This window comes from Sminthopsis crassicaudata, chromosome 3, assembly GCF_048593235.1.
Source record: "Sminthopsis crassicaudata isolate SCR6 chromosome 3, ASM4859323v1, whole genome shotgun sequence".
Classification (NCBI taxonomy): Eukaryota; Metazoa; Chordata; class Mammalia; order Dasyuromorphia; family Dasyuridae; genus Sminthopsis; species Sminthopsis crassicaudata.
The window spans coordinates 344,709,239-344,735,630 of record NC_133619.1 but is presented as its reverse complement, the minus strand read 5'-3'; the positions used below and the strand labels follow the sequence as shown (position 1 = coordinate 344,735,630).

The window sequence follows — 26,392 nt, the reverse complement described above, 5'->3', positions numbered from 1 at the left end:
TGGCAGCCTTATGCCTGCCATGTCAAAGGAATTCTGCCCACTGGAACTCTGGTTCCAGTGCCTTTTATCTCTACCTTCAACTTTACTAACTAGACTTTACTTCCAAACCCCATAATAAACCCTCTATTATCAATCTAGGTTTTCGGGTCTGTAAATTCCTTTACAGAAGACTCTTGTGCTGCTACTAGACCTCATTTAACTCTGTATCTTTGCACCAAATCCAAAGGGGTTGCAGGGGAGCTCTGTTTGACTCCCTGTACCCCAAACCCACCACTAGACCTCAATTAAACCTAATTTCATTTAAGTATCCTAATTATAAACCTCATCACTACCATTAAGGAAGTTGGCCTGCAAAAGCTGACTTCTCAGTTTTAATAATAAACTTCTTTTGCCAGTTTAACTTTTCGGGTTTGTAAATTCATTTATGCATTTACCTGCACTGACCAGAAGGAGGTTCCCACAAGTCCCTACACTGCCCTGAACCTCATTATTTTTGGCTCCCTGACTGGGAATCGAGGGGAGCCAAACCTCATCATTATTAGGTATAAGAATGGAAAGGCTGGGAGGAAATAAAAAAGCTTTGAATGTCAGATTTTATATTTGATCCTGGAAGTAGTATTGAGTAGGAAGACACGATCAGACCTACATTTCAAGAAGATCCATTTCATAGCTGTGTGGAAGATGGTCTGGGGTGTCACATGTCAGAACTAAGACTATCTGAGGAAACAGCAAATTAACATTTCTCATTTTAAATTACTCTGGGCATATTCTTATTGAATGGAAAGGAGGGCAAAATCATCCACACCATTTAAATTATTTTTCTTTATGCTATTGTAGTTTGTCCTTTGTTCTCAAAGAGGACCATAACATCTGGGAGGTAATGCCATGACTTGCAAGTGAATTGAACTGAGCTATCTGGGTCCAGTGGCCAGATTAGATCAGGATGACTAGAGATGTTTTGGGATGCAGTGGCATTATATATATATATATATATATATATAATGTGTGTGTAGTACACATATATATACACATGTTCATATGTATGTGTATGCATAAAAATCTTGGAGGAAAAGACCTCAGGGTTCTGGCCAATAGAAACAAGTTCTATTTACATTCACTTTTAGTCAATCAGGACCCAAATAATGACCAAGTCAGGTTTGGGCTGGGACCTAACCTTGCTCAATCTATAAAAAGCATGGTGATTTGGCTTTAAGGAATGGTCTTTAAGAAAGGAATCTGGCTTGTAAATCCCAAGATACCTAGAAGTTTTGATAGGGTTGAGGTCCCTTTAAGACATCCGGGCTTTCCCCAGCCCCCACTGGATCTGAGCTGATTTGGGTTTTCCCAGCCTCCATCTGCTCAGGTTTTCCCAACCCCCACAAATAGTTTCTTCCTTATCTAAAAACCCACCAGGAGCCTGGGACTCCACCCACCTTCAAGATCACCAAGAACCCCCGTTATAAAAGGGGCTACTTTGGAGTCCATGCTTTGCGTTAGTCCTAAGCATGGCATCCTTATGTCAGTCATGTCAAGGGTTTCTGCCCACCGGACCTATTCCGATGCCCTTTTATCTCTACCCTCAACTTTACTAACTAAACTTTACTTCCAAATCCCTACAATAAACCTTTTCATCAATCTAGGTTTTTGGGCCCGTAATTCCTTTAGAGGAGACTCTGAGCCGTCACGGGACTATCCTTGTGTCGACCCAGAAGAGGTTCCCCCTTTCCTAACTCTCATCAGTTTCAGCTATCAAAATTTACAATTCTTTTGGGAAAAGCACCCTAGGATAAGGATATAATACTCTAAGTAGACAGAAGAGAAAGGAGGAAAGAACAAATCAACAATATATCATTGCAAAAACTCAGCATGCATCTTTCCATTGTTTTGGGTTATTCAGGATTCTGATCCTTTGGAGATCAGTATCTTCTATGATATGTGTTGTAAAAACTGAGAAACAGTGTTTTGAGTGTTCTTGGTCGTCTTGAAGGCCTAATCAGTATCCCTTGAATTTTTATGAATTCCAAAAGAAAATGGGTAGCTAGATCACATTAAGTTTATTAGTGACCTCACTTGAGTAGGAGTATGTCAACCAAATCAACAGGGAAAATACACTGTGAGCCATCAATTTCACTGAATTCTGCTTAATATAAATTCTTTATCCACTTTTTTTTTCCTGTACATTATCAGGTCTATCTTTTTTGAATGACTATAGATCTTATTGTGAAGAAAACTTGTAATATCCTGCAACTTTAATAATCAGTGTGTTGTAATTTGCAAACAAAAAAATCTGGAGAACCTTACTATGGAAAGCCATCTTTCCTTCTGAATGGGATGAGTAAAGATTTCTCAGAACACTGTGGGATTGAGTGGGTCAGACCTTAGACCTAAATTTTAGGTCCATTCTCAGGGATCTATGGGTCAGAAAAGGCCAAACAGGAGTCTAAGCTTCAGCAAATCATGTAGCACTGCTGACAACTGCTGATCAATGGTTACTTCCTTTTCAGTGCAGGAAGGGGGCGGTGTACTGGTCTTTTCTGCTATATAATCCATTCCTTGTTTCTGGCCACACACCATGGTGGGCTGCTCAGCTGGGCTTGGGCCTCTTCTAGCAAGGACTGAATAAATGCTTCTTCTTTGTACCTGGAGATGCCTCTGAGTAGTCGCTTTGGATAAGGGAGTCTAGCACCCATCCCAGAGTTTAGACTTCTGTGGAACATCCATTATTAATGGTGAACACCTTTATTTTAGTTATATTAGGCAGAAAAATGTGCTCACACATATATATACACGCATCAGTTCATCTAGGTCTTCCCTAGTTTCTCTGAAACTCTTTCATTATTTCTTAGAACACACTATTACATACATACACCATAATTTGTTCAGCTCTTCCCCAATTAAGTATTGCCTTAATTTCCAATTTCTTTGTCATTTCGAAAAGAGTTGCTATATTTTTTTCTCCTATGTGTGAGTCTTTTTTCTCTTTCTTTGTTCTCCCTGGGATGCAGATCTAATAGCGCTGTATTATTGGATCACATGGACAATTGCACAGTTTAGTAACTTTATGAGCACAATTTCAAATAAGCAAATACTTCTGAGGTCATGTCATTTGTTTCATTATACATCATGCAAACTACAACTGAATTTCAACAATTATTTTTTATTAAAATCAGGTACTAATAAGATATTCCCTGCTATGAGAAATCTTAAGAAAATGTTGATTCAACTGGTTAAAAATGACAAAAAAATTCATGGTACCTATATTCAAGAGCTGAAAAAGACAAATTTTTTTTTTAAAAAATGATCAGCACCAATTTCATTACAGTTTATTATAGTAAGTTTCCCTCTTTAAAACATTTGCTATTTTAGTCTACATCTTTTTTAATGTAACATTTTACATTATTTACAAAATATAATTTGCATTATCTAAGATTATACATAATCAATTTTTTCCTCTGTGCCTCAACTATGAACATTAATTTCACATAACTAGAAAGTAAGTATAGCACAGATTAACATATGGGGAAGTACAAATAAAACTACCACAGTAATTTAAAATCCCTGATTTTTTTTTTTACTTTGCAACTGTCAAATTCATAAACAGGTAGTCATTCAAAAGTCTCTGCAATTTCTTTATCATCCACTATTAGAGTATGAATAATCCCTTCTTTTCGCTTTCCACTACTGACAGCCTTTATATAGCATTCATGATTATCAATAGTGAAGTGAGTTTCAGTTCCATCATCTACAAACTCACCCTAAAACAGAAGAAAAAAAAAAGTTATAAAAAATTTTCATTTTTTCTGGTATTCATAAACATTGAAATTATAAATAAAAACAAGAAATTTGAAAATAGTGAGATTAAAGGTTCACTGTTGTGTTGACCTGTTAACTTTGGAACAAAAATTAAGTTAACCACCTCTATACTTCCAAAGTATTTATCCTTCTCAACTCTTAGGAAAAATACTTTTTAAATAGGTCCAAGTGAAATCAATCACCAGTTAAAATTAGGTACTCTTATATGCTTATTAATACTCAATATTATAAGATTATAAAATGAGATGAGATAATATAATTGCACCCTTAACACATAACAAATCATTTTTCAAGTAAATAAGTAATGGATTTTATTGAAGTACTAGACTATTAAAATGGCCAAACAAACCCAAGAATCATAATAAGAAGGGACCTTAAAGGTCACCTAGTCCCCTGAAATGTGAATCTTCTCTATAACATCTCCAACAAGTTTTAATCTTCAGTTTTGAACACCTTCTAATGTGATTCTCTATTCCACTCATATCAACACCATTTGATAGCAAGCTAAAAATTGTCCTTGGTGGCCAAGCAAAGAAGTCCAATAATCACTCTTCCAAATATAGCTTCGTTTTATTAGATTTGGCTTATCATTCTAGCCTCCCAGGATATTTTTTTTCAGTCCCTTTACTATTATCTAACAAATTAGCTAAATATTCTATCTTCTTCCTATAATTTATAAAGGCATCAGCAAGCTCCTTATACTCTTCTTAAAAAATTTAAAGCTATAATTTTTCCTTCTAGCTAAATGCTTCCAGGCTCAATTATTTCCATCTTCGCTCCATCTTAAACTTATGCCCATTCTGTTAAGGATGGAAAAGGCTGACGCTTCTGAAGGGAGATAGAGTGAACGTAAATTTTGTTTTCCAGAGTAGGGGGGAGCAAGTTAGAGGAGGATATAAGCAATAGGTAGCTGCTCTGACATTATTTAGGCTTCCTTTGGACTTGGCTTCTAGTGGCACTATGAAAGATCAAAGCAAATACCAGAGTTAGGGGGAGGAAAGATGATAATAAATGGTAAGAGAAGTGAGTTTCAAATCAGGGGACCTATGCTAATTAAATAAATATTTATTAAGCATTTTCTATATACAAGGATTCTATTTTCAAGTCCAAGTTCTGAAAGTTATTACTTCTGTTATCTTGAGTAAATATTAGCCCTAGTCTATAAAAGGGAGGTCAGAGTAGATGCTCTTTGAAGCCTTTCCAACTCCCAAGCCGTATGCTCCTATGAAATTAATAAGCAATCAAATTATAAGAAATAACTTGAAATTTGGGCTATATTGTTATGAAAACATACAGGTGCTTGGTATGCTTATGCTCATATCTAGGAAAACAATGGCAGTAGAAAGAGCAATAAACTTTATCTTATCTAATAAACAATTAAGCATATTCTTATTGTAAAGGAAGAAAAATCTACTTATATATTCTATATTCATTTATATTTCAGATTTTCTGATACGGATTCTGTAGCATTATGATTACCTATCTTAAGAATCTACAATTTATCAGATAATTTTGTGTGTGAAATTGTGTGTGAAAAGTGTGTGAAAAGATAAATCAAGTCTCTGATGATTATTCTAAGCCTTTTCCATAGACTTTGATCTTTTTGTTTTGGCTTATCTTCAGTTATTATAATCATATTAATATTTATCATAACATACATAAAATGTATGAGGATTTATAGTCTATTTCCTTGGTATGTAACCTTGGGTATAATACTAAATCTCAAACTTATTGTGCTATTAAATTTGCTGGCTACCAAACAGGCATGTAAACTAGTTAATTGTATATGTTTTAGCTTTCCATAAACCACATCTTGGTAATTCCACTGGCAACTGACTGTCCAAAAGAAAATTAGGTTAAGGGAATTAATTCATAATTTGCCTTGTTCACATTATTACTGATAGTGAGGTTTCTTCACTCAGAGTTCCCTATACTGATGAAAACATGAGTCTAAACCAATGAGTTTGCCATTTGGATATGCCTTTCCAACAGATCCATCTCAATTTCTGGATCCATGCTAACAATATCATTCACTTTACTTCCTACTTATCAACTCACTGGCAAATAAATAAATAAACTCCTTTAAATTTTTTATATCAAATATATATCTTTTTAAACCCAAATCTATTCAAATAAAATTTAACCAGAAATGGCACATATTCAATAACGACACTCTCCTGCCTTTAATATTTATGGCATTTATTTCTAGCCATTCCAAATGGAGGGTTTAAGCATCTAGGGATTTAAAAGAGGCAGGATAATGGGTACAATAAAATGGGCCTAAACAAATTTTCTCATTAGGACACTTAAGACTGCTTAAAAATTCTCATTCAGCTACTTGACTTTTATTCTCATTCTCTTTTCAATCTTCCTTGTCACTCTCATATTCATTTTCTGCAGATTTTTTCCCTGTTAATTCATGTCTGATTCTTTTTTTGACTTTTTTACACTGCACTCCAAATCACAAAATTATAATTGTAGTTTGAATACAACTATAATTTGCAGCCCTCAAATAATTTAGAGAGTATAATGGATTTGGAGTCAAGGAGATTCAAATACAAATATTGTCTCATATTTACAAGCAAGTCACTTATCTTCTCTTAGTTTCAGTTTCCTTGTCTATAAAATGAGAGAGACACAGTGACTTTTAAAGTCCCCATCAGCTGTAACCCCAAATCCTAGGATCTCTATTTTTATTTTATTTTTTTATGGGAACCAATAGTCTGTCTTTACTTAAGTTCAGTGTCCTAATATGGATAACTTTTTTAAAAATAGCTTTTTATTTACAAGATATATGCATAAGTATTGACTTTAATTTATAAGAAATCAAGCCATTCTCCAATTGATAAATGGTCAAAGGATATGAACAGACAATTTTCAGATGATGAAATTAAAACTATTTCCACTCATATGAAAGAGTGTTCCAAATCACTATTGATCAGAGAAATGCAAATTAAGACAACTCTGAGGTATCATTACACACCTGTCAGATTGGCTAAGATGACAGGAGCAAATAACGATGAATGTTGGAGGGGCTGTGGGAAAACTGGGACACTGATGCATTGTTGGTGGAGTTGTGAAAGAATCCAACCATTCTGGAGAGCAATCTGGAATTATGCCCAAAAAGTTATCAAAATGTGCATACCCTTTGACCCAGCCATACTACTACTGGGCTTATACCCCAAGGAACTACTAGAGAAGGGAAAGGGTCCTGTATGTGCCAAAATGTTTGTGGCAGCCCTTTTCATAGTGGCTAGAAGCTGGAAGATGAATGGATGTCCATCAATTGGAGAATGGTTGGGTAAACTATGGTATATGAATGTTATGGAATATTATTGTTCTATAAGAAATGACCAACAGGAGAAATACAGAGAGGCTTGGAGAGACTTACATCAACTGATGCTGAGTGAAACGAGCAGAACCAGAAGATCATTATACACTTCAACAATGATACTGTACGAGGATGTATGCTGATGGAAGTGGATTTCTTCAACATAGAGAAGAACTAATCCAATTCCAATTGATTAATGATGGACAGAACCAGCTACATCCAGAAAAGGAACACTGGGAAATGAATGTAAACTGTTATTTTTACCTTCTGAATCCAATTCTTCCTGTGCAACAAAAAATTCGGTTCTACACACATATATTGTATCTAAATTATACTGTAATATATTTAACATATATAAGACTGCTTGCCATCTGGGGGAGGGGGTTGGGGGAGGAAGGGAAAAAATCTGAATAGAAGTAAGTGCAAGGGATAATGTTGTAAAAAATTACCCATGCATATGTACTGTCAAAAAATGTTATAATTATAAAATAAAATAAAAAAAAATTTAAATTTAAAAAAAAAAAAAAAAAAAAAAAGATATATGCATAAGTAATTTTTCAGCATTGACAATGGCAAAACCTTTTGTTCCAACTTTTCCCTTCTTTCCCCCCAACTCCCCCTTCCTCCTGATGGCAGGTTGACCAATACATGTTAAATATGTTAAATTATAAGTTAAAATACAATATGTGTATGTTTGTCCATCCAGTTATTTTGCTGTACAAAAAGAACTGGACTTTGAAATAGTGTACAATTAGCCTGTGAAGGAAATCAGAAATGCAGACGAACAAAAATAGAGGGATTGGGAATTTTATGTAGTGATTCATAGTTATCTCCTAGAGTTCTTTCGCTGGATGTAGTTGATTCAGTTCATTACTGCTCTATTGGAACTGATTTGGTTCATCTCATGATCTCTATTTTTATTATTAAAAAACTATTTTGTGTCTATATGTATCATCTATTTTCAAGAGTCCTTGTTAAGATATAACTAAGTTTTTGCTTTTCTTCTGTAAGGTGTGGTATGTATATTTGTACTAAAAGAACTTTGCAATTATTTTTGTATTAAGTAAATTAAGTATTAAGTAAGTAATTAAGTAAAATTAAGTAAAGTATTAAGTAAAATAAGCAGATAGTCCAAGCTGTTTCCATTACAGATTATTTCTATATTTGTATCTTTCTAGTCACTGCCTAAGAAAATACCTTGAATTGAATACCAAGATGATTTCACTTAAAAAAAACAAAAAAAACAGAGGAGCCGCTAGGTGATACAGTGGATAGAGCACCAGCCCTGAAGTCAGGAGGACCCAGGTACAAATCTGGTCTCTGACACTTAACACATTCTAGCTGTGTGACCTTGGGCATTTGGAAAGAAAGAAAGAGAGAGAAAGAGAGAGAGAGAGAAAGAAAGAAAGGAAGGAAGGAAGGAAGGAAGGAAGGAAGGAAGGAAGGAAGGAAGGAAGAGAGAGAGAAAGAAAGAGAGAGAGAGAAAGAAAGAAAGAGAGAGAGAGAAAGAAAGGAAGGAAGGAAGGAAGGAAGGAAGGAAGGAAGGAAGGAAGGAAGGAAGGAAGGAAGGAAGGAAGGAAGGAAGAAAAAAAGAAAGAAAGAAAGAAAGAAAGAAAGAAAGAAAGAAAGAAAGAAAGAAAGAAAGAAAGAAAGAAAGAAAGAAAGAAAGAAAGAAAGAAAGAAAGAAAGAAAGAAAGAAAGAAAGAAAGAAAGAAAGAAAGAAAGAAAGAAAGAAAGAAAGAAAGAAAGAAAGAAAGAAAGAAAGAAAGAAAGAAAGAAAGAAAGAAAGAATAAGAAAGAAAGAAAGAAAGGAAGGAAGGAAGGAAGGAAGGAAGGAAGGAAGGAAGGAAGGAAGAGAGAGAGAGAGAAGAGAAAGAGAAAAGAAAGAAAGAAAGAAAGAAAGAAAGAAAGAAAGGAAGGAAGGAAGGAAGGAAGGAAGGAAGGAAGGAAGGAAGGAAGGAAGGAAGGAAGGAAGGAAGGAAGGAAGGAAGGAAGGAAGGAAGGAAGGAAGGAAGGAAGGAAGAAAGAAAGAAGAAAGGAAGAAAGGAAGAAAGGAAGAAAGGAAGAAAGGAAGAAAGGAAGAAGGAAGAAAGAAAGAAAGAAAGAAAGAAAGAAAGAAAGAAAGAAAGAAAGAAAGAAAGAAAGAAAGAAAGAAAGAAAGAAAGAAAGAAAGAAAGAAAAGAAAGAAAGAAAGAAAGAAAGAAAAGAAAAAATCTGATAGAGCCTTAATTATTTACATGATATCTATGCCTGGCAAAACCTGATTTTTGAAATATCAATAATATTTTAATGCCAATTATATACAAAGCAAAAATCTAGGCAATATAAAATGAACTACTTACTGCTGTCTCCAATTTTTTACCATTGCACCAAACATCCATAGTATCTTTCTCTGTAAACAACAAGAAAAGACTTTGATAAGTTAATGTTAAAATTCTGTGTTTTGAAGGGGGAATTATTTTTAACAATATATTTCAGAAAAATTATTATATTTTATCACTTTTTAAAAATGCCTTTCACAATAAAAACCTTTTTACTATGATACTACTCTTTGAAAGCTTTGACATTCACCTAAATATTAAAGAAATTATAAGTGTTTATTCATTATTTACAGACAAAAACAAGATAAAGTTATGGTACTTAACTCATGAAGACTGTTATCTATACAAAGAAAGGAAAAATACTGTTGTTATCAATGGAAAGGCCAGGATACAACATAACTATAAATGAAAAAGTAAAAATTGTTTATGTTTACATAAACACAAAGCAATAATAATTAACTATTATAGAAGCAATCTAAAGGTTAATATTCAATCCATAGACCTATCATAACTAAAATTAATCTCAGACAGTATTCCCAATTAAAGGATTAGAATAAGGCTCGTTGATTTTGGGATGTAGGAAAATGAAGGAGAACCAAGGAAGGAAGGAAGGAAAGCCTTAAAGAAAGCTTAATTTGTCACAATATATAAAGAAGAGCCTTTGTGATACATTTGTATGTCCCAATTTGGAAAACATAGTTGAAAGGAATCATAGTTTATTATGATTTGAGTAATTTACTCAGAATACCTACATTCCTATAATTAAATTAATTGCATTCTACTACTACCTAAAATATAAGCATGCAAAAGTTGTTATCTCATCCAATAACATCTTAAGTATAGTGATCTCAAAACTAATCTACGATAAATGAGATGCTTAGACAACATTTTATTTAGGATTTCATATTTCTACCCTTCCATAGATTCCCTTTCTCTATATAATCATTAGTCAAGGCTCCTATAGAAGAGGAGTTCTGAGCTGGACTATTTAATTCTAGTATAGTATTATCAGGGTTTTCCTTTTGCCATCATATTTCATTATACTGCTAGTTGTGCTAAGAACTGAAAAATAAAGATTTCCTTGCATCATCTTTATTTCTTTTCATGCACAAAATTAAATGTTAAATACTCCAGCTACTAATAAATGCCTCAAAATGTGGCTTTAAAAATTTATACCATAATACTAAATTATTCCTTCTTTGACGAGTAGTATTTCTCAAAAATCTACTAGAAGACATTACAAAAGCATAGGTCTGAGACCCAACTTTCTCAGGTTTTCTAGCATAAGTAATAGGGAAAAAAAAGAACATACATAAGAGAAATCCAAAGGAAAAAAAAAATCAAATCTCATCTTAATTAAAAACCCTTCAATCTTTCATCTAACAGCTTCTTTTCCAGAACAACAAACAAGGGAATTGAAAGATTTGTGTTTTACTTCCTCTTTTGAAGCTCTGGTGAAGTTGTTCACTGAGCACTGAAATTTCAAAAAGGCAGTAAAAAGAAAGGAATGGAATTCTAACAACAAAGATAATCCACAACTGGATAAACCTCTGGAAAATTAGAAGTACACCTAATGTTAATAATTTTATGAGGATATCTAATATAAAACATTATAGAAGTCAAATTTTGAGTTGGAAAGGTCTAGTCCAACCTTCTTACTTACTACAAATGTTTTTATTGAAATGTATAACAAAATCACTAATTAAATGGTAGGGATTCTTTTTAACAATTTGTCTCATTTTCATTAGTACATACTTTTAAAATAGGTTAAGAGCCCACTTAGAAGGACATGCTATGCCTAATCTTCAATAACTAATACTGCTTAAATATGTTAAGGATTTAAAGCCTTTCTCAGAACTGTATACTTCTACTGGTAATTTATTCTTTATGGAAGACTATTTTTATTCCTGTTAACTGATTCACATTTCCTTCATATTCATTATGTCATTATGGAAAGGTCATTATAGAAGATCAACCATTAAAAAGAAACATAGGCTTGCATGTTAAAGCCTTAAAAAAACAAAAACAAAAAAACCCAAAACAGTGGTTTTAAAAAAGAAATGTGCAAATTTTATGCTTATGTTTCTGTTCTGAATTTTCATGTTTATGTAGGTACCCAAAGAATACTTGTTCCAAACAAATATCTGTATACTTACAGCCTAATTGTTAAAGAAGGTGAAGGAGGAGGAAATAAGTATAAGAGGAGAAAGGTGGTATCTTTAAATTTGGGCAATACCAGTATGAAATTTACGAATCAGAATTTTTAAAAATTGCAAGATTTCAATCAACAATGTCTCTGAATAGAGAACAAAATCTGAGGATTAAAAGTTTTTTCCCTATCTGGTCTATGAGCAAATTGTATATTATTGAAAATTTGATACCGATACATTCTTAAGACAAACTTCTGTTACATCCCAACCATTGACCCCCCCCCCAAAAAAACAAGTGCTTTGAGAATAGGGATATTTATATTTCCATCTTTATATTCTAATACCTAGTACAGCATATAATGATAATAAGAAAAAGAACAGCTAACATTTACATAACACTTTAAGATTTGCAAAATACTTTTAATTAGTAATTCATCTGTTCCTCACAACATGCTTAAGTTTAGATGTAGAAAAAAAAAAAAACACAACCCATATCCACATTCTATAAACAAAATAAAGTCTTGGTTCTTTTCAACAATGAGGTGATTGAAGTCAATTCCAGTAGACCTGTGATGGAGAAAGCCATCTGTATCCAGAGGGAGAACTACAGGGACTGAATGTGATCATAGCATAGATTTTGCAACTTTTTTTTGTTGCAGTTTGCTTTCCACTTTTTTTTTCTTTCTCATTTTTTTCCCCTTTTTGATAAGATTTTTCTCATGCAGCTTGATAAATGGGGAAATATGTTTAGAAAAATTGCCATGTTTAACTTATATTGGATTACTTGGAAAGGAGGGATAAAAATTTGGAACACAAAGTTTTTCAAGGATGAATGTTGAAAACTATCTCCGCATGTATTTTGAAAATAAAAAGCTATTATTAAAAACTTTTTAAAAGTAAGTCTGTGATTTAGTTGCTTCCCATTCAGATGTAGGGCATATCTGTCTTTGATTTAAAATTTCTTTAATATAATGAAAATATGTCATCACTCTGTATTCTAAATTGACACTCATTTTCAAAAAAGGATTTGAAAGACAAAGAATTTAATTCAACTACAAATAATACATTTTTTATATCTTTGGATAATTACCCTATTTTCAAAGAGGGGCCTTGAGGCTATTAACAACAACAATAGTTAAATTTATGTAGCACTTTTAGGTTCATAAGATTTATATGTGAGATAGGTGCTACTGTTATCTCCATTTTATGTAAGTCTTAGTAGGGATAAAATACCAATATATACTATTGCTAAAGCTGATTTCAGGTTGACAAGATTCTTGGAACATGTAAATATAGCATACATTTATGGGAAAACTACTTCTAACAGTTCTGGTAGAGAATGCCAAGATAGAATTAATAAAGAACACTCTTACTAATGACAGTTTTTCCCTTAAAATCACAGTTCCTAATATTCTTAACAATTTGGGATACAAACTTGGACTTTAAGTTAAAAATACTCATCCATTCATATTAAAAAATTTCCTTTAGAATTGGCACATTAGAAATAATCTAAGAAAATAAAAATTGGGCCATCTTGGTCATTCCTATTCAATTATTTCAAGAAAGAGTATGACTAACAGATATTACAGAGAGAACACAAACTTACCCAATACAACTCTAAAATCTGCACCATCCAAACGTAAAACCCAAGTATTTGTTGTTTTTGATCTGTTCTCCATATATTTCTTGAGGCTTTTCCCATCAATTTCCAGTGTATATTCATAAGCAAAACCGCTGACAGCATCTATGTTTATGGTAGCTTTTGTTTTTGCAACTCCAACATTAAATGTTTCTTTGCCCACCAGTTTGAACATCCATTCTTTTCTTATCTCTTCCTAAGTAGTAAAATATAAAAGCATAATAAGAAGAAAGTACTAGAATGATTAACTAAATTCTACATATGTCTTGCATCTGCTTTAACATAAATGCCTATCTTCATTCATCTCCTTGAAAATGGCTGAAAAGTACTTCATTTGCTTGAAGGAAGACTCAATTTTCCAATGGAGGTAGCCTTCTTCTGAGGGCTGACAATATTGTCTCTTATTCTAAAAAGTCTTTTCCTGTTATACAGAATCTGCACAAAAATCTCTCTCTCTCTCTTTCTTTCTCCTAAAGTTATAGAACACACAATGATCTGTTCTGGGATAGATGAGGGCAGAAGACTAATAGGAGAAAAGACAAACTTCTAATACTTAAGAACAAACAAAAACTGTTCAACAGAAACTGTGATAAATATAGAACAATCTAAGACAAATAAAAATGAATAAAGGGGGGAGACATACTAGAATAGACAAATGCTTAGTTAACTTTCTGCTATAATTACTTATTAGTTAGAATTAGCCAAGTGAATTATTGGCTCCAAAATCATCGAATGAATTAAAGTTCATAGATTCAGATTTATTAAAGCTGAAAAAAATTTTAATATCATTCCAAGTCTCCACAGGATAAGGTATTACTATTTCACCATTCTTGTTCTAGAAAACAATTTACTTCTATCATCAATTTTTTAAAAACTGTAAACTATAAAACAAAGGGGGGAAAAAAAGGCTTTTTTCTGTATTCAGCTTTAATTGTTCACACTAATTAGTCTATATCTTAGACAAGTGTAAACTACATTTACATATTACATTTATAAACAAGATATAGACATTCTTCCTACCTTTCCATCTACATATACAACACGTTTTCCTGAAGTGGTCCCATGTTCAAATTCAATCTTGTGAATACCATCGCTTAAGGCAACATCCCAAACGGCTACAAGATCTGTCATTGCTTCTAAGTGACTGTAACAAGATCTAAGGAAATGAAACAAAGCAATTTTTATGATATTAAAAATAATTGTAGAAAAAAGACAAAATATTTTGCCACATAAGAAAATACCTGATTTTAAAATAAACCCGTTATTAGTGCATATAAAAGAGAGATTAAGAGCTAATAATTATCCAAATATAACTTTTTTTCTAGTACATCCAGTCTTCCTTTAAGATACAAACTACTATACATGATTATAGATCTTTAATTCCAAACAAAGCCTCCTTCATTTTAATAGGATTAAAAATCTATTACTCTTGAATAGAATACCCTGGGCTCCAGGATACAGCTTTATAAGGTCAGTCTTTTAAAACTAAAACACAAGTAGTATTGAATTACATGTTTTCCTACATTGACTCAACTACTACAAATAATAAAAATCTTCTAATTCAAAGTGGCAAAGTTTATTATTAAAAGTTTTATTATGCTAATGCTAATCTATTTACATCTGATTGAAAGTGAAGTAACTGAAATCAAGGAAAATGAATGTTATATTCAAAATTCAAACAATAACATAGTTATCTACAGCAACTTTTTGGCCAATTTTTAAAAAATGAACTGTTATTTATCACAAACTTCTTATAAACTATATGTGAAAGTGTATGAAATTACTCCTGAACCTGTGGCCAAAATTTATGTTCACAGTAAATTTATAGATATGATCTATGTAATATTGAAAAAGTAGCTGTATAAAACATCTCTTTAATAGAACATATATTGTGATTAATGTGTTTATTACTATAATAACACAATAACAGTTTTAAATCTTTTTTGGATGCCCATAAAAATTCTTATTATTTTCATGTCCTAGTTTATATTACAATGAAAGCTTTTTACCTTACTTCATCTTCAAAGAGAGCAATCTCATCTTGGGATGCCATAGTTATCAAAACAGCCTTTAATCCAATTAGCAGCCAGGAAAGAGAAAAGCAGAATTGCAGCAAAGAAATATTGAGAGCAACAAAGATCACTAATCTATTGAATATTTTTATTATCCATCCATCTGGGCCGGAATAGTTTATAAAAAGAACTTTTACATATCATAGAAATGGTATTTCTAATCCTAGACCATAATATAAATTGTACAAAATATGGCCAACTATACTTTTACTAAAATTTTTTTTTTTTCAAGTATCATAGTACTATAATTTATTTAAATATAGAAGGGACCTTAGACTTTATCTAATCCAATCTTCTAATTTCAGAGGGAAGTAAACAGGGCTTAGAAAGGTTAAGTGAGTTAATATTACAAAGCAAAGCATCAGAACTAGAATGGTGACTGGCCTTGATGAAATTCATCTTCTGAGGAATAACTGAGTTATTGTTCCATTTCTATTTTAGTATAGTAAACTCTGAAGATTCTCAGATTCAGGACTGCTAGTATACATACTCAAAGTAGCATGGGTTCAATGGTTTTCTACTTATTCCTTTAGGCCACCCTAAGATGAAATCATTGCCATAGCCTTTATGGCCATACCTTTCTTTTACTATATAAAAAAGGAAATGAGTTGCCCAGCTTGGTTGGAGATAACTAGAAACTACAAAATATTTAAGAGAAGTATTAAGAAAAAGATGGCATCTAAGGTTTTTTCGTCTAAGCCGAATGTAAAGAACAAAGAAAAGGGAAAGCTTCAGAAAAAAGCAAACCAAAGTCCAAAATATTTTGTTGCAGCAAACAAATATATCCCCATTTGCTCACAAATCTGTGTCGATAGCAGACTAGGAAATTTTTCTATGCCTGGAATTTAACTCATACCCCCAAATAGGGAAAGGTTTCTTGTAAACAAAAGCACACAGAATGTATTTATATGGCCAACAAATCTCTAATCCTTATTGTTAACCTGGATTATTCTGCCAGTATTAATTTTTTGTGTCTACACAGAATGTCTGTAAGTCACTGAAAAGTGCTGCTACTCTTTGTTTGGGGCCCAGGTAAAAAATAAGGCAGTGTTGGGGATAACTGCCACTACGATCATAGCCACATCCACAACACCACAGATCCTGTTCTAAAAATATTTACATTCTAATGTTAAATTTAAAGAACTTTGCCTTCTACTATCACCTCTCATTTCTAGAATCTGTAAATGGCACAAGGTTAAAAACTTATTATAATTTTGCCTAATAGGTTCTTAGTAAAGAACTACTGTATGTTATAAGTCATTATTACCAATTTGTCTGTTTTCAATGTCAGAGCATGTGTGAAAAGTGTTTTCAATGAAATGGCTGAACTCAAAGCAGTAGTAATAACTATGATGCAAATACTAATAACACCTTACATACATTTAGAACATTACAAAGTTAAAAATGTTTCCACATATATTATCTCCTGTTGTACCCTATATAACAAACTAGGCTTAAGTAATACTCAAACCTAAGGGAATCATGGAATTTTAAGAGTTCTGAGGACTTTTAAAATTCATCTAATCTAACTCACTGATTTCACAATTGAGGAAAGGGAGTAAGAGAGGGATTAAGCAATTGTCCAGCTAAAGCCAGACATAACTATAAGTCAAATGCATGCCTCCCAATGCTAGGGTAACTATTCTCTTTACAAAATCACTATATGGATTAAATTACCAGATTTCACTGATGATGCAGAAAAGAAAGCCCCCCAATTAAATATCCATCATACAGATCTCACCTATCTTTTTTTTTTTTTTCCTCTGAGGCTGGGGTTAAGTGACTTGCCCAGGATCACACAGCTAGGAAGTGTTAAGTGTCAGAGACCATATTTGAATTCGGGTCCTCCTGAATTCAGGGTTTGTGCTCTATCCACTGAGCCACCTAGCTGCCCCCATCTATTTTAACAGGTAAGAAAAGTGTTTAAAATTAAGTGTATCTATTTTGTCAAGTGGACTTCTAATGACAAAAGTTCTATTAGCCTTTTAACTTCCATTTCATGGTGAGCAATGAATTATAGTGTTATGCCACAGTCTCCTTGAGCTGTTCTGCCTCAGTTTCCCTGAATTGTTCTATCTCAGTTTCCTTAATAGTTCTGCCTCAGTCCCCTTAGTTGTAAAACCCCCCTGGTTCATTAAGACTGAGGACCATTTGCTCTAAGGTTATAAATTGTCAATGGGAGGTGAGGAGCAGATCAGACATCCTGGCTCCTAGCTCCCTCTGTCTTCAAAGAATTTTTAACATTGTCCCTCTAAGAGAAAAGATCATCCCGGATATCTCAATTGATATCCTTACTTCTGTTTATTCAAATTCCCTGACTCTGGCTTTTATTACTCTCCCCATCCTGACAGAACCATATGGGTTCTGTAAGAACTTTTCCTGCTCTTCTTTTCTTTGTTTGAAAGCTATAAAAGGGTTTATCATTCCCCCATTCCTCACTGGGTACTTTGAGACAAGAGTCCTGTCCAGTCAATTAAACTCTCCAATTAATAAAATATTAAAAACTCTCTAATCTCTATCTTGCCTCAGTTTCTCTGGTATTACAATAGTTTTAAGTATATTCTGTGAAAATCATAGAACTTTCAAAATAGAATGATTTAATTAATGGTCATCATGACTGCAAAGCTATATAAATACAAAAAAGGCTCTTATGGCTATCTTGATAGAGAAGAAAGATCAAAGGGTAAGACACTGCTTTTAAAATTCTGTTCAAGAATAGGCACAGAAAAGGTCCTTGATAGGAATAATCAAGGACTAAGCATGAACCCCAGAATGGAATAACAGCAGATGATGGAAAGAAGGTTGCACTACATAATGTCTATGTTATGTATGTCCAAATGACTTCTCAACTAATTTGTATAGGAATGGATAGCAAAATAATTTAAATGGAAACTGAGATTTATATGAATATATGGCAAAACATTTTAGCAACCTCTAATGAGTTTAAGTCACAAGAATATAAAAAGTTGAATTTAGGTTATTGAAAGTACTCCAAGATGTTGAACTCTGAAATCCTCTAACTAATCACAGACCTATATCCTTTTATCTCTTCTGCCTCATTCCTTTCTCAACTTCATCATTACCATAACATTTGGTTCATCAGTTTGCAGCTGATATCAACCAAATCTTCAATCCCTTGATTACATTGGTATCAAGTGGTAATCCTGACAAGAATGAGAGAATATTTTTGTCTAGATCATGGAAAAATACTTGTCCTTACTTCTCCCAGAACCTTTCAGGCTTAATTTAAGCATTACTTCCTTCAAGAAGTAGTAAACATAGTATATGGCATTCACTAGAATGCAAGGTCCTTGAGGGCAGAAACTGTTTCATTGTGGTTGTATTTGTATTCTCAGAGGCTAAAACTTGGAAGGCAATTAAATATACATTGACTAATTGATTCAATCTCTTCCTATTTTCTCGCTTTCGGTCTTGACCCTCTCCCACCAATGGTGATATGAAGGCATTATTCTCCACCAATTTCTTATCCTCAGTCCTCAATTACTCATACCAGTGGCCTTCTCTGTTGCTACTACTGAGTCAATGAACACTGCTGAAGATTATTGTGAATTTACACTGTCTAGGTCCACTACAAATTCATGTTCCCTATCCTCAATTGGGCTTTCACTATTATCGCAAGAGGACAATTAGATGGCACAGTGGATAGAACACTGCCCCTGAAGTCAGGAAGAGGACCTGAGTTCGAATGCAACTTCAGACAATACTTCCTAGGTGTGTGACTCTGGGCAAGTCACTTAACCCCCAATTGCCTCAGAGGGGGAAAAAGATTATTGCAAGACAATCTTGTTATAGATTATAAGTTAACTCCCTCCTATCAACCCTTCACAATAACTATACTAATACTTTTTTTTTTCTCAACTTCATCATCTTCTTTGTTCTCTTTTCTCTTAATAAAAAAACCTTATCTCTCCTATTTTATTAAAAAAAAAAAATTGAAGCCATCCTTCATAAAGTTCATCCTTTATACCAAAGCTTCTTAAACTGTGAGTTGTGTCCCCATATGGGGTCCTGTAACTGAATGTGACAATCGCAAAAAATTTGGTAACAGGAAAAGGTATCAAATATTCTACCAAGATTTAATTCTTTATGTAAAAATAAACAAGCACACTCATTTCATTTTGTCTTTAATAAATGGCAAAATTATATGTATCCTAAAGAATTTTAAAGATAAATTTCTTTATGATTTATTATCAGTAAATGTTTGACCTGTATACCGATTTTATATACCTATACCTGGAGCATAAAAATTTATTGGACAAAAAAGGGTTATGAGTGGAAAAAAGTTTAAGAAGCCCTGCTATACTTTAAAAACTTTCCATGAAGACTCAGCTGTCACTTCCATTTGTATTTGATTCCATCCTCTCCCACCTTTTTTAGGAATGTGTTCCACTGATCTTTCCTACCCCTTTCCATCTCTTACTAGTTTCTTCTCTGCTGCCTATAAAAAAGTTCTTTTAAACCGATAACAAAAAATCTCCACCCCTCAAATTATTCTCCCATTATGTCTCTCATAGACAGCCATCTACATTTTGTTACTTGCCTATCTCTATGTACTTACCATCTATTTAATATTTAATTCTATGAAGTATGATTTTTGACGATAACACCCAATATGATATGCTCTCTCTCAAAGGTCACTAATGCCTACTTAATTACTAAATCTGACAGTATTTTCTTAGGTCTCCTCTTTTTTCATCTTTCTGCAATACTTGGCCATCATATCCTTCTTCATGCTCTACTGTCATTTCAAATTTAATACATTCAAAAGAGAACTCATTAGTTCTCCCCCACAACTCTCCCTTTTCCCTACTTTCCCAACTTCTGTAGAGGGTACCCCATCATCCTTTAAGTCTTCCTCTCTCATTCAGATGGATACAAAGTCTTATTAATACTAAATACAAAATTTATCTTGCATTTATCTTCTTTTTCTACACTTACATAGCCATTGCCACAGCTCATACTCTCATCAACTTTTATTTGGATTATTTTAAAAGTCTTGAGTCTCTTTTTTCCTCTTTAATCTAGCCTTCCCTTGCTCAAAATTTTTCAGTGGTTTCCAAATGCCTATGGAATAAAATACAAACTCAAAGTTCCCCACAACGTCACACCAGTCATTTATTTAGATTAAAAAATAGGGCAGTGATTTCATACAGATAATTCTTTTGGGGCAGGTAAATGGCACTATGGATAGCATACTCATCTTGGAGTCAGAAAGATCCATCTTCCTGAATTAAAATCTGGCCTCAGACACTTGCTAGTTGTATGACTCTAGAGGAAGTCACCTAATCCTATTTGTCTCAGTTTCTCCATTTGTAAAATGAATTTGTGATGGAAATATTCCACCACTCCAGTATCTCTGCCAAGAAAACACCAAATGGGGTCTCTCAAAGAATCACATAAAACTGAATAACAAGAAAAAAATAATTATTTTACTTAATTAGAAAACAACTTAACAGTTAAAAAAATTATTCACCACTAATTATTCACATCTGTATCAATCTACTTTATATAAAATGAAAGTGAGCTTCCTTTTCCAAAGAAGCTAACCACCTTCCCCCACTGTTATATTTCTAGGGAATGGAAATCTGTTTTAACATTCACTCAAGAAGAACACAATCAGGGAGATTAATTTGCTGCAAAAAGTTAAAATTGATCAACCAGTCAATCAACAAGCATGCAGGGCTCCTGTGTACTTTGCTAGGCACAAGAAAGTCAAATATAAAAGGAACTCACAACCTTTACTATGGGAGATCATATGAATGTATATGTATTTATATAAAATAAATACAAGGTAATTGGGCTAGGCAGGAAGAATCCTATAAGGAGGAGGAGTGGTATCAAGTCAGGAAAGATTTCATGTAGAAAGAGAGGCACGAGTTGAACTTAAGGAAATTGGGGGTTTTAAAAGGCAAAGAGGACCTGGTATAATGGTATGAGATGGAGTCTGGCATATGAGAACAATAAAAAGACATCTTAAAAGACCAAATTTAAGTGATTTTGCTTCTTTTATACATGATTTCTGTTTATTATTAGTCCTATTTTATTAACATATATACAATGTCAAATCTTATTAAGAGATAACTAGTCTTATGCCTTTAAGATAGTGAATGCATAATATTGGATGAACAAAATTTTCTCTGTAACAAAATTAGAATCTAATCTCACACATAAAAGTAGTTGACATCTCACTTCAAATTCTCTATCAACATTTCTTCATCCATACACTGGGGACACTAATATTTGCATTAACTACTTCATCCAATTGAAGCAAAGGGCTTTGCATACTGTACATACCGTGTTTCCCCGATAATAAGACACTGTCTTATTATTTTTTTGGAACTAAAAAACACCAGAGGGCTTATTTTCAGGGGAGGGCTTATTTTATCCTCCATCATGCCCCTTTTATCCTCCATCATGCCCATTTTAGCCTCCATCATGCCCCTTTTATCCTCCATCATGCCCATTTTAGCCTCCATCATGCCCCTTTTAGCCTCCATCATGCCCATTTTAGCCTCCATCATGCCCCTTTTAGCCTCCATCATGCCCCCTGAGTGCTTATTTTATTCTCCATCGCTTACTGAACTTACCGAGTTTTTAGATGGTCCTGTCTCAGCTCTACTCTGCGGCGCTGCTCTCAGTAGCGCCAGCAAGCAAATCACCAGGGAAGAAGAGGATGACGCGCTCACTGCTGCAGCTCTGATTGGATGCAGCTCGGAGTGCGACGTGCGTTTCACCCGGGAGGGGAGGGCGGCGCTGCTTACTGAAGGTACCGCTACGCAGCATATAGCGCAGGGGATCACCATGATGACCGTTTTCATAGTAAGTTCGATAGGGCTTATTTTCGGGGGAGGGCTTATTTTAGCGGAATATTAAAGAGTATGTGGGTGTCTTATTTTCAGGATAGGTCTTATTATCGGGGAAACACGGTATCACAATTATCTACCACTATGATTAGCTTTAATTCTTACTTATTTCAAATTAGAGTACTTTGGAGGATCCAGAACTGTAAATTCATCAAGAATTTACAGTTAGGGAATTCCCAATATAGATATTCCTCAAAATGATGGCAGATGAGAAATTTATCTATAAATAAATCTCAGAAAGTTGCCCATTGCATTGGAAAGCAAAATGACTAAACCACAGTCACTAATCAGCATAACCTCCTATATAAGTATAAAAGCACAGTTATATATGTCTGTGTATCAAAGTATCAGTCTGGTGTTGCACGTTGCTGTTTTTGTTCAGTTGTGTCTTACTCTATGTGTTCCCATTTGGAGCTTTGTTGGCAAAGACCCTAGAATGATTTGCTCTTTCCTTCTCCAACTCATTATACATGTGAGAAAACTGAAGCAAACAGGGTTAAGTAATTTGCCCAGGGTCATATAGTTAATAAATGTCTGAGGTCACATTTGAATACAGATTTTCCTAACTCCAAGCCTGATACTCTATCCTCTACACTACTTTACCCCCTAAATTACAGCTCTGACCATATCAGTCCTCTGCTCCACAACTCCAGCAGTTTTCTACTTTCCTTTGTTTGGCATTTAATTGCAATATGGTTCTAACCTATGTTTACAGACATTTAATATTCTTTCCTTTATGTCTCCTGCTGCCATGTAAATGATTCTGAGTTCTTAAAAGGTTATGTCAGGTCCTATCTACTTCTGGCAGCTTCTACCATGCTGGAAAGGATTCAAAATACCAACCAGGTGACAGAAGTTTATTGTTCCAGAACAAGTCCAGCCTTAAAGTCAGAGAGGTTCATCATCATAATAGTGACCACCAGACATGTGGTTGGCTACAGTAACTCAAAAAATAATAAGAAAATAAAAGGCTTGTGTCTTCCCATCAAGTACTTACACTGATATTAAAGAAGTATACAGTGCAAGATTTTGAATATTCATTTGGAGTTTGTAGTAAAAGGATTTGATCTATAATTAAGATTTGATGATAAACAAACTGGAAAAGGAAATGGCAAACCATTCCAATATGTATCCCGAGAAAACCCCAAATGGGGTGGGAAAGGGTAGAACCATCTCCTCCAAATTTTCAAGGAAAAGGTGGAGAACGAATGAGGTGTAACATGGAATACACTTGTTGGACTCTGTTGGTTTACTGTTGTTTCTGCTGAACTCTTTTCCTTTCCCTTAGAAAATTTTTTTGTTCCAAGAGACAGTTGATGGGTAAACATTTTATTTAATATGAATGGTGAATTAATGGAAGTGAAACTGATGTTAAAATAAAAGATACCCATACAAATATTTAAAAAAAAATTAAAAGGATAAAGCTTTTTATTTTGGTTTCAATTTAGTTATTTCTAAGTTAGCTTAAAATATTTAAATTTTAGCAACATATTACTTTATCCAAAGTAGTACATCAAGTACTAATGAGCAATTTTAATTGTAGTCAGATGGACTTTAAAAAAATCAAATGAACAGTGTTACGGGCCAGAACTCTGAACTTGAAACAAAGGATTCTTACAAGGTACTAACAATAGTTATCTAGTTTAGCATGGTTCAGTATGATTGATCTGATCCTACAAGGAGATCTTATGGGCCAGAACTTGAAACAAGGTGCTAAGTGGAATTGAGGAGACAATAGTTAAATCTAGTTTAGCACTGATTTAATTCTACAATAATTAATGGTTTCCTAGTGATATAATGATTGGTGTATACTCAGTGTGGGGCCAAAAAAGAAAAGCGCACAAGAAGCTCTCGGAGGCCCAGACAGATTCATTCCATCTTCCATCTTTGTGGTGAGTGGAGGCTGAAGCACAAACCCTTGGAAGTTGGGGAGATTCAGAGGGCAGAGAAGGAGGCAGGAGCTCAAGCTCTCGGAACAAGGAGAGAGGAAGGCCTCCAGAGAGCTAGCCAAAAACCCCAAGCAAAGGAGATAGGACTTTGAGGGAGACAATAAAGGATTTGGACTTTAACCCCTGGCTACTCGTGGGGTGATTATGGAACAGAAACCAAGGCTGCCTCCAGAGACCCCAAGGAAGCCTCAAGAGAAAACATTACAGAACAGGAAAACAATCTATTTCACTTGTGTATAAGAGAGGAGGAAGATTTTAAATTTTAAATGTACAGGATAGGGAAACTTTCTATTTCATTGTGTGTGTGTGTATGTCTCAAAGTTTTGAGACTTTACAAATACTTATTTGTAGTTTCACCTATAGATGTTGCCTTTAAAAAAATCTGCATCAATGCAAGACAAACTTAAATCCCACAAGTTTCAAAATCGTTTTTTAAGCATCATTTGCGATTCTTTTCACAATTTTGACTAAAAGCTTATATTATCAAGATTCCCAGTGAACTTACATGCAACTACAGAATTTTTTTCTCCCTAATGCTGTATTAAACAAACAAAAAACAAAAACAACAAAACCTCACGATGTTTTTGTTTCAATCCAGTTACTTCTAACAATTGTATTACATTATCACAAATCAAATACATATTTCCAAGAAATATGCTTAATATTAAATGATCTATTGTGATTTTAGTCGCGTGGATTTCAAAACTGAACCGAAAGAGAAATGAGACTTCTTTTTTAACGTTTTTGGCGAATCCAGGGACGGACGAATCCCAGATGGAGTTAGCGGGTAAAGCACCACCCACTGGGAGGCGGAGGGGAATCTGCTAATTTATTTAACAAAAGCATCCAGGGAATAGTCGCCAGCGACAAAGTTTGTTTGCCGTCGTCAGGATGCTCCGCCTGCACCCAACTTTGGGCGGGCGATCCCGGAGGAGTCGCCAGCCGCGCAGCATCCCCGGGAGCGATTGGAAGGACCCGGAGGGGACCAGCTCAGCCCGGCCCCGCGCGCCCCGCCCACCGCCCCGGGGCTCGTTTCCGGGCGCTTCTCGCCCCCAGTCTTCCCACCCCATGGGCACGCCGGCCGGCTGCCTCCGGCGGGGGGAGGGTGTGGGGAAGAAGAGGGAGCCCCAAGGGGGTGGTGGAGGGAGAGATGCGGAGAGGCGCGCGCAGGGCAGAAAGGCGGAGCGCCCCAGGGCCGAAGGGGCTGGAGGGATGGGAGCACCGGTCAAGCGGCTGCCCCTTAGCACGCGCGCGCCAGCCTCCCGGCCTGTTTTCCTTCCTCTCGCTCCCCATTTTCAAGGCTTTTTCCCCGGGGCGCTCCAGCGGCCCGGCCCCGCCCTTGGCCCAGTCCAGAAAGCCCCCTCACCCAGCTAGGTTCCGTGGCCTCCGCTCCTCCTCGCCGGCTCCCGCCGCGCCGCTCCTCCCCCTTGCTCCCGCTCCACCGCTCCTCCCCCTTGCTCCCGCCCCGGTGTCCGCCCCCGTGCCAAAATGGCTGCCGCCTCGGAGGGCCCGAGCGGACTCGCTGCCGAGCGCCAGGCGCCGGCAACTACGGTGGCCTCGGTGGCCTCGAGCGAACGCGGCGCGGGGGCTCGGCTGAGCCCGGGGGGTTCCTGCCTGGTCATTTTTGTTTGAGGCTGGGTAGAGAAGATATACTCAATGACCCTGGCCCAGTCATCTCTCCCTCAAGCCTCGGTTTCCCCACTTGTTAAATGTTAACACTCTAAAGCACCAGGTTCCTCCGATGGGTATGAGATGTCATAGAATAGGCAACTTTATACTGCACCTGAACAGGACTGAATGCACGCCCCATTCCAGTATATCCGAGGTTTCTCTTGTCCCGTTGTGAAAGGTCTCCCAGTGTTTCCTCCACAGATCTTCCATGGCTGATCTTCTCTGCCTCGATCCAAACGTCTTTCTGCAGGTCTTCTGATACCTCGGGAACAATAATACAGCATAGACCGTTCTTTACGTAACCGGTAGCAGCAGATCGTTTATTACTGTGTTGGTGTCTTTATGTGATACTTGACAAATCAGCCTCGGTAAAGTGCAGCAGCCTCTTACGACACAATGGGCTTTCTGTCGCTATTGTAATGAAATGTGGTGTTGCAAGGTTCAATCCAATCATCAAACATCTGTGAAGCACCTACTACGTGTAGGGTACTGAGACATAGGGTACGCAAAGGGAACTCTTCCCCCAGCTCCATAATCCTTAGAGAGTTTCCATTCTACTAGA

At 35.2% G+C, this 26,392-nt stretch overlaps 1 protein-coding gene across 4 annotated transcripts; it reads right to left on the bottom strand.

Annotated features, from left to right (window-relative positions):
• Positions 1 to 3,141: 3,141 nt before the first annotated feature.
• Positions 3,142 to 26,190, bottom strand: FAIM (Fas apoptotic inhibitory molecule). Of its 4 annotated transcripts, none has more exons than XM_074301647.1 (5): positions 25,943 to 26,190; positions 14,275 to 14,410; positions 13,222 to 13,450; positions 9,487 to 9,536; positions 3,142 to 3,755 (listed from the first exon to the last, which is right to left on the bottom strand). In XM_074301647.1, exons 1-5 carry the CDS (start codon positions 26,038 to 26,040, stop codon positions 3,606 to 3,608), a joined length of 663 nt encoding a protein of 220 aa, XP_074157748.1. In that variant the 5' UTR covers positions 26,041 to 26,190; the 3' UTR covers positions 3,142 to 3,605. The 4 variants fall into 4 exon arrangements, with proteins under 4 accessions (XP_074157748.1, XP_074157750.1, XP_074157749.1 ...); XM_074301649.1 differs by lacking the exon at positions 25,943 to 26,190 and adding an exon at positions 25,526 to 25,620; XM_074301648.1 differs by lacking the exon at positions 25,943 to 26,190 and adding an exon at positions 15,264 to 15,365.
• Positions 26,191 to 26,392: the final 202 nt, after the last annotated feature.

Excerpts from the sequence above, each read along its gene's own strand:
- FAIM (XM_074301647.1), bottom strand. The coding sequence starts at position 26,040 with ATGGAAGATCTGTGGAGGAAACACTGGGAGACCTTTCACAACGGGACA. Across the intron at positions 13,451-14,274 it reads TTGTATATGTAGATGGAAAG|GAAGAGATAAGAAAAGAATG; the intron begins GTAGGAAGAATG and ends TTTACTACTTAG. Across the intron at positions 3,756-9,486 it reads GTAAAAAATTGGAGACAGCA|GGTGAGTTTGTAGATGATGG; the intron begins GTAAGTAGTTCA and ends CTTCTGTTTTAG.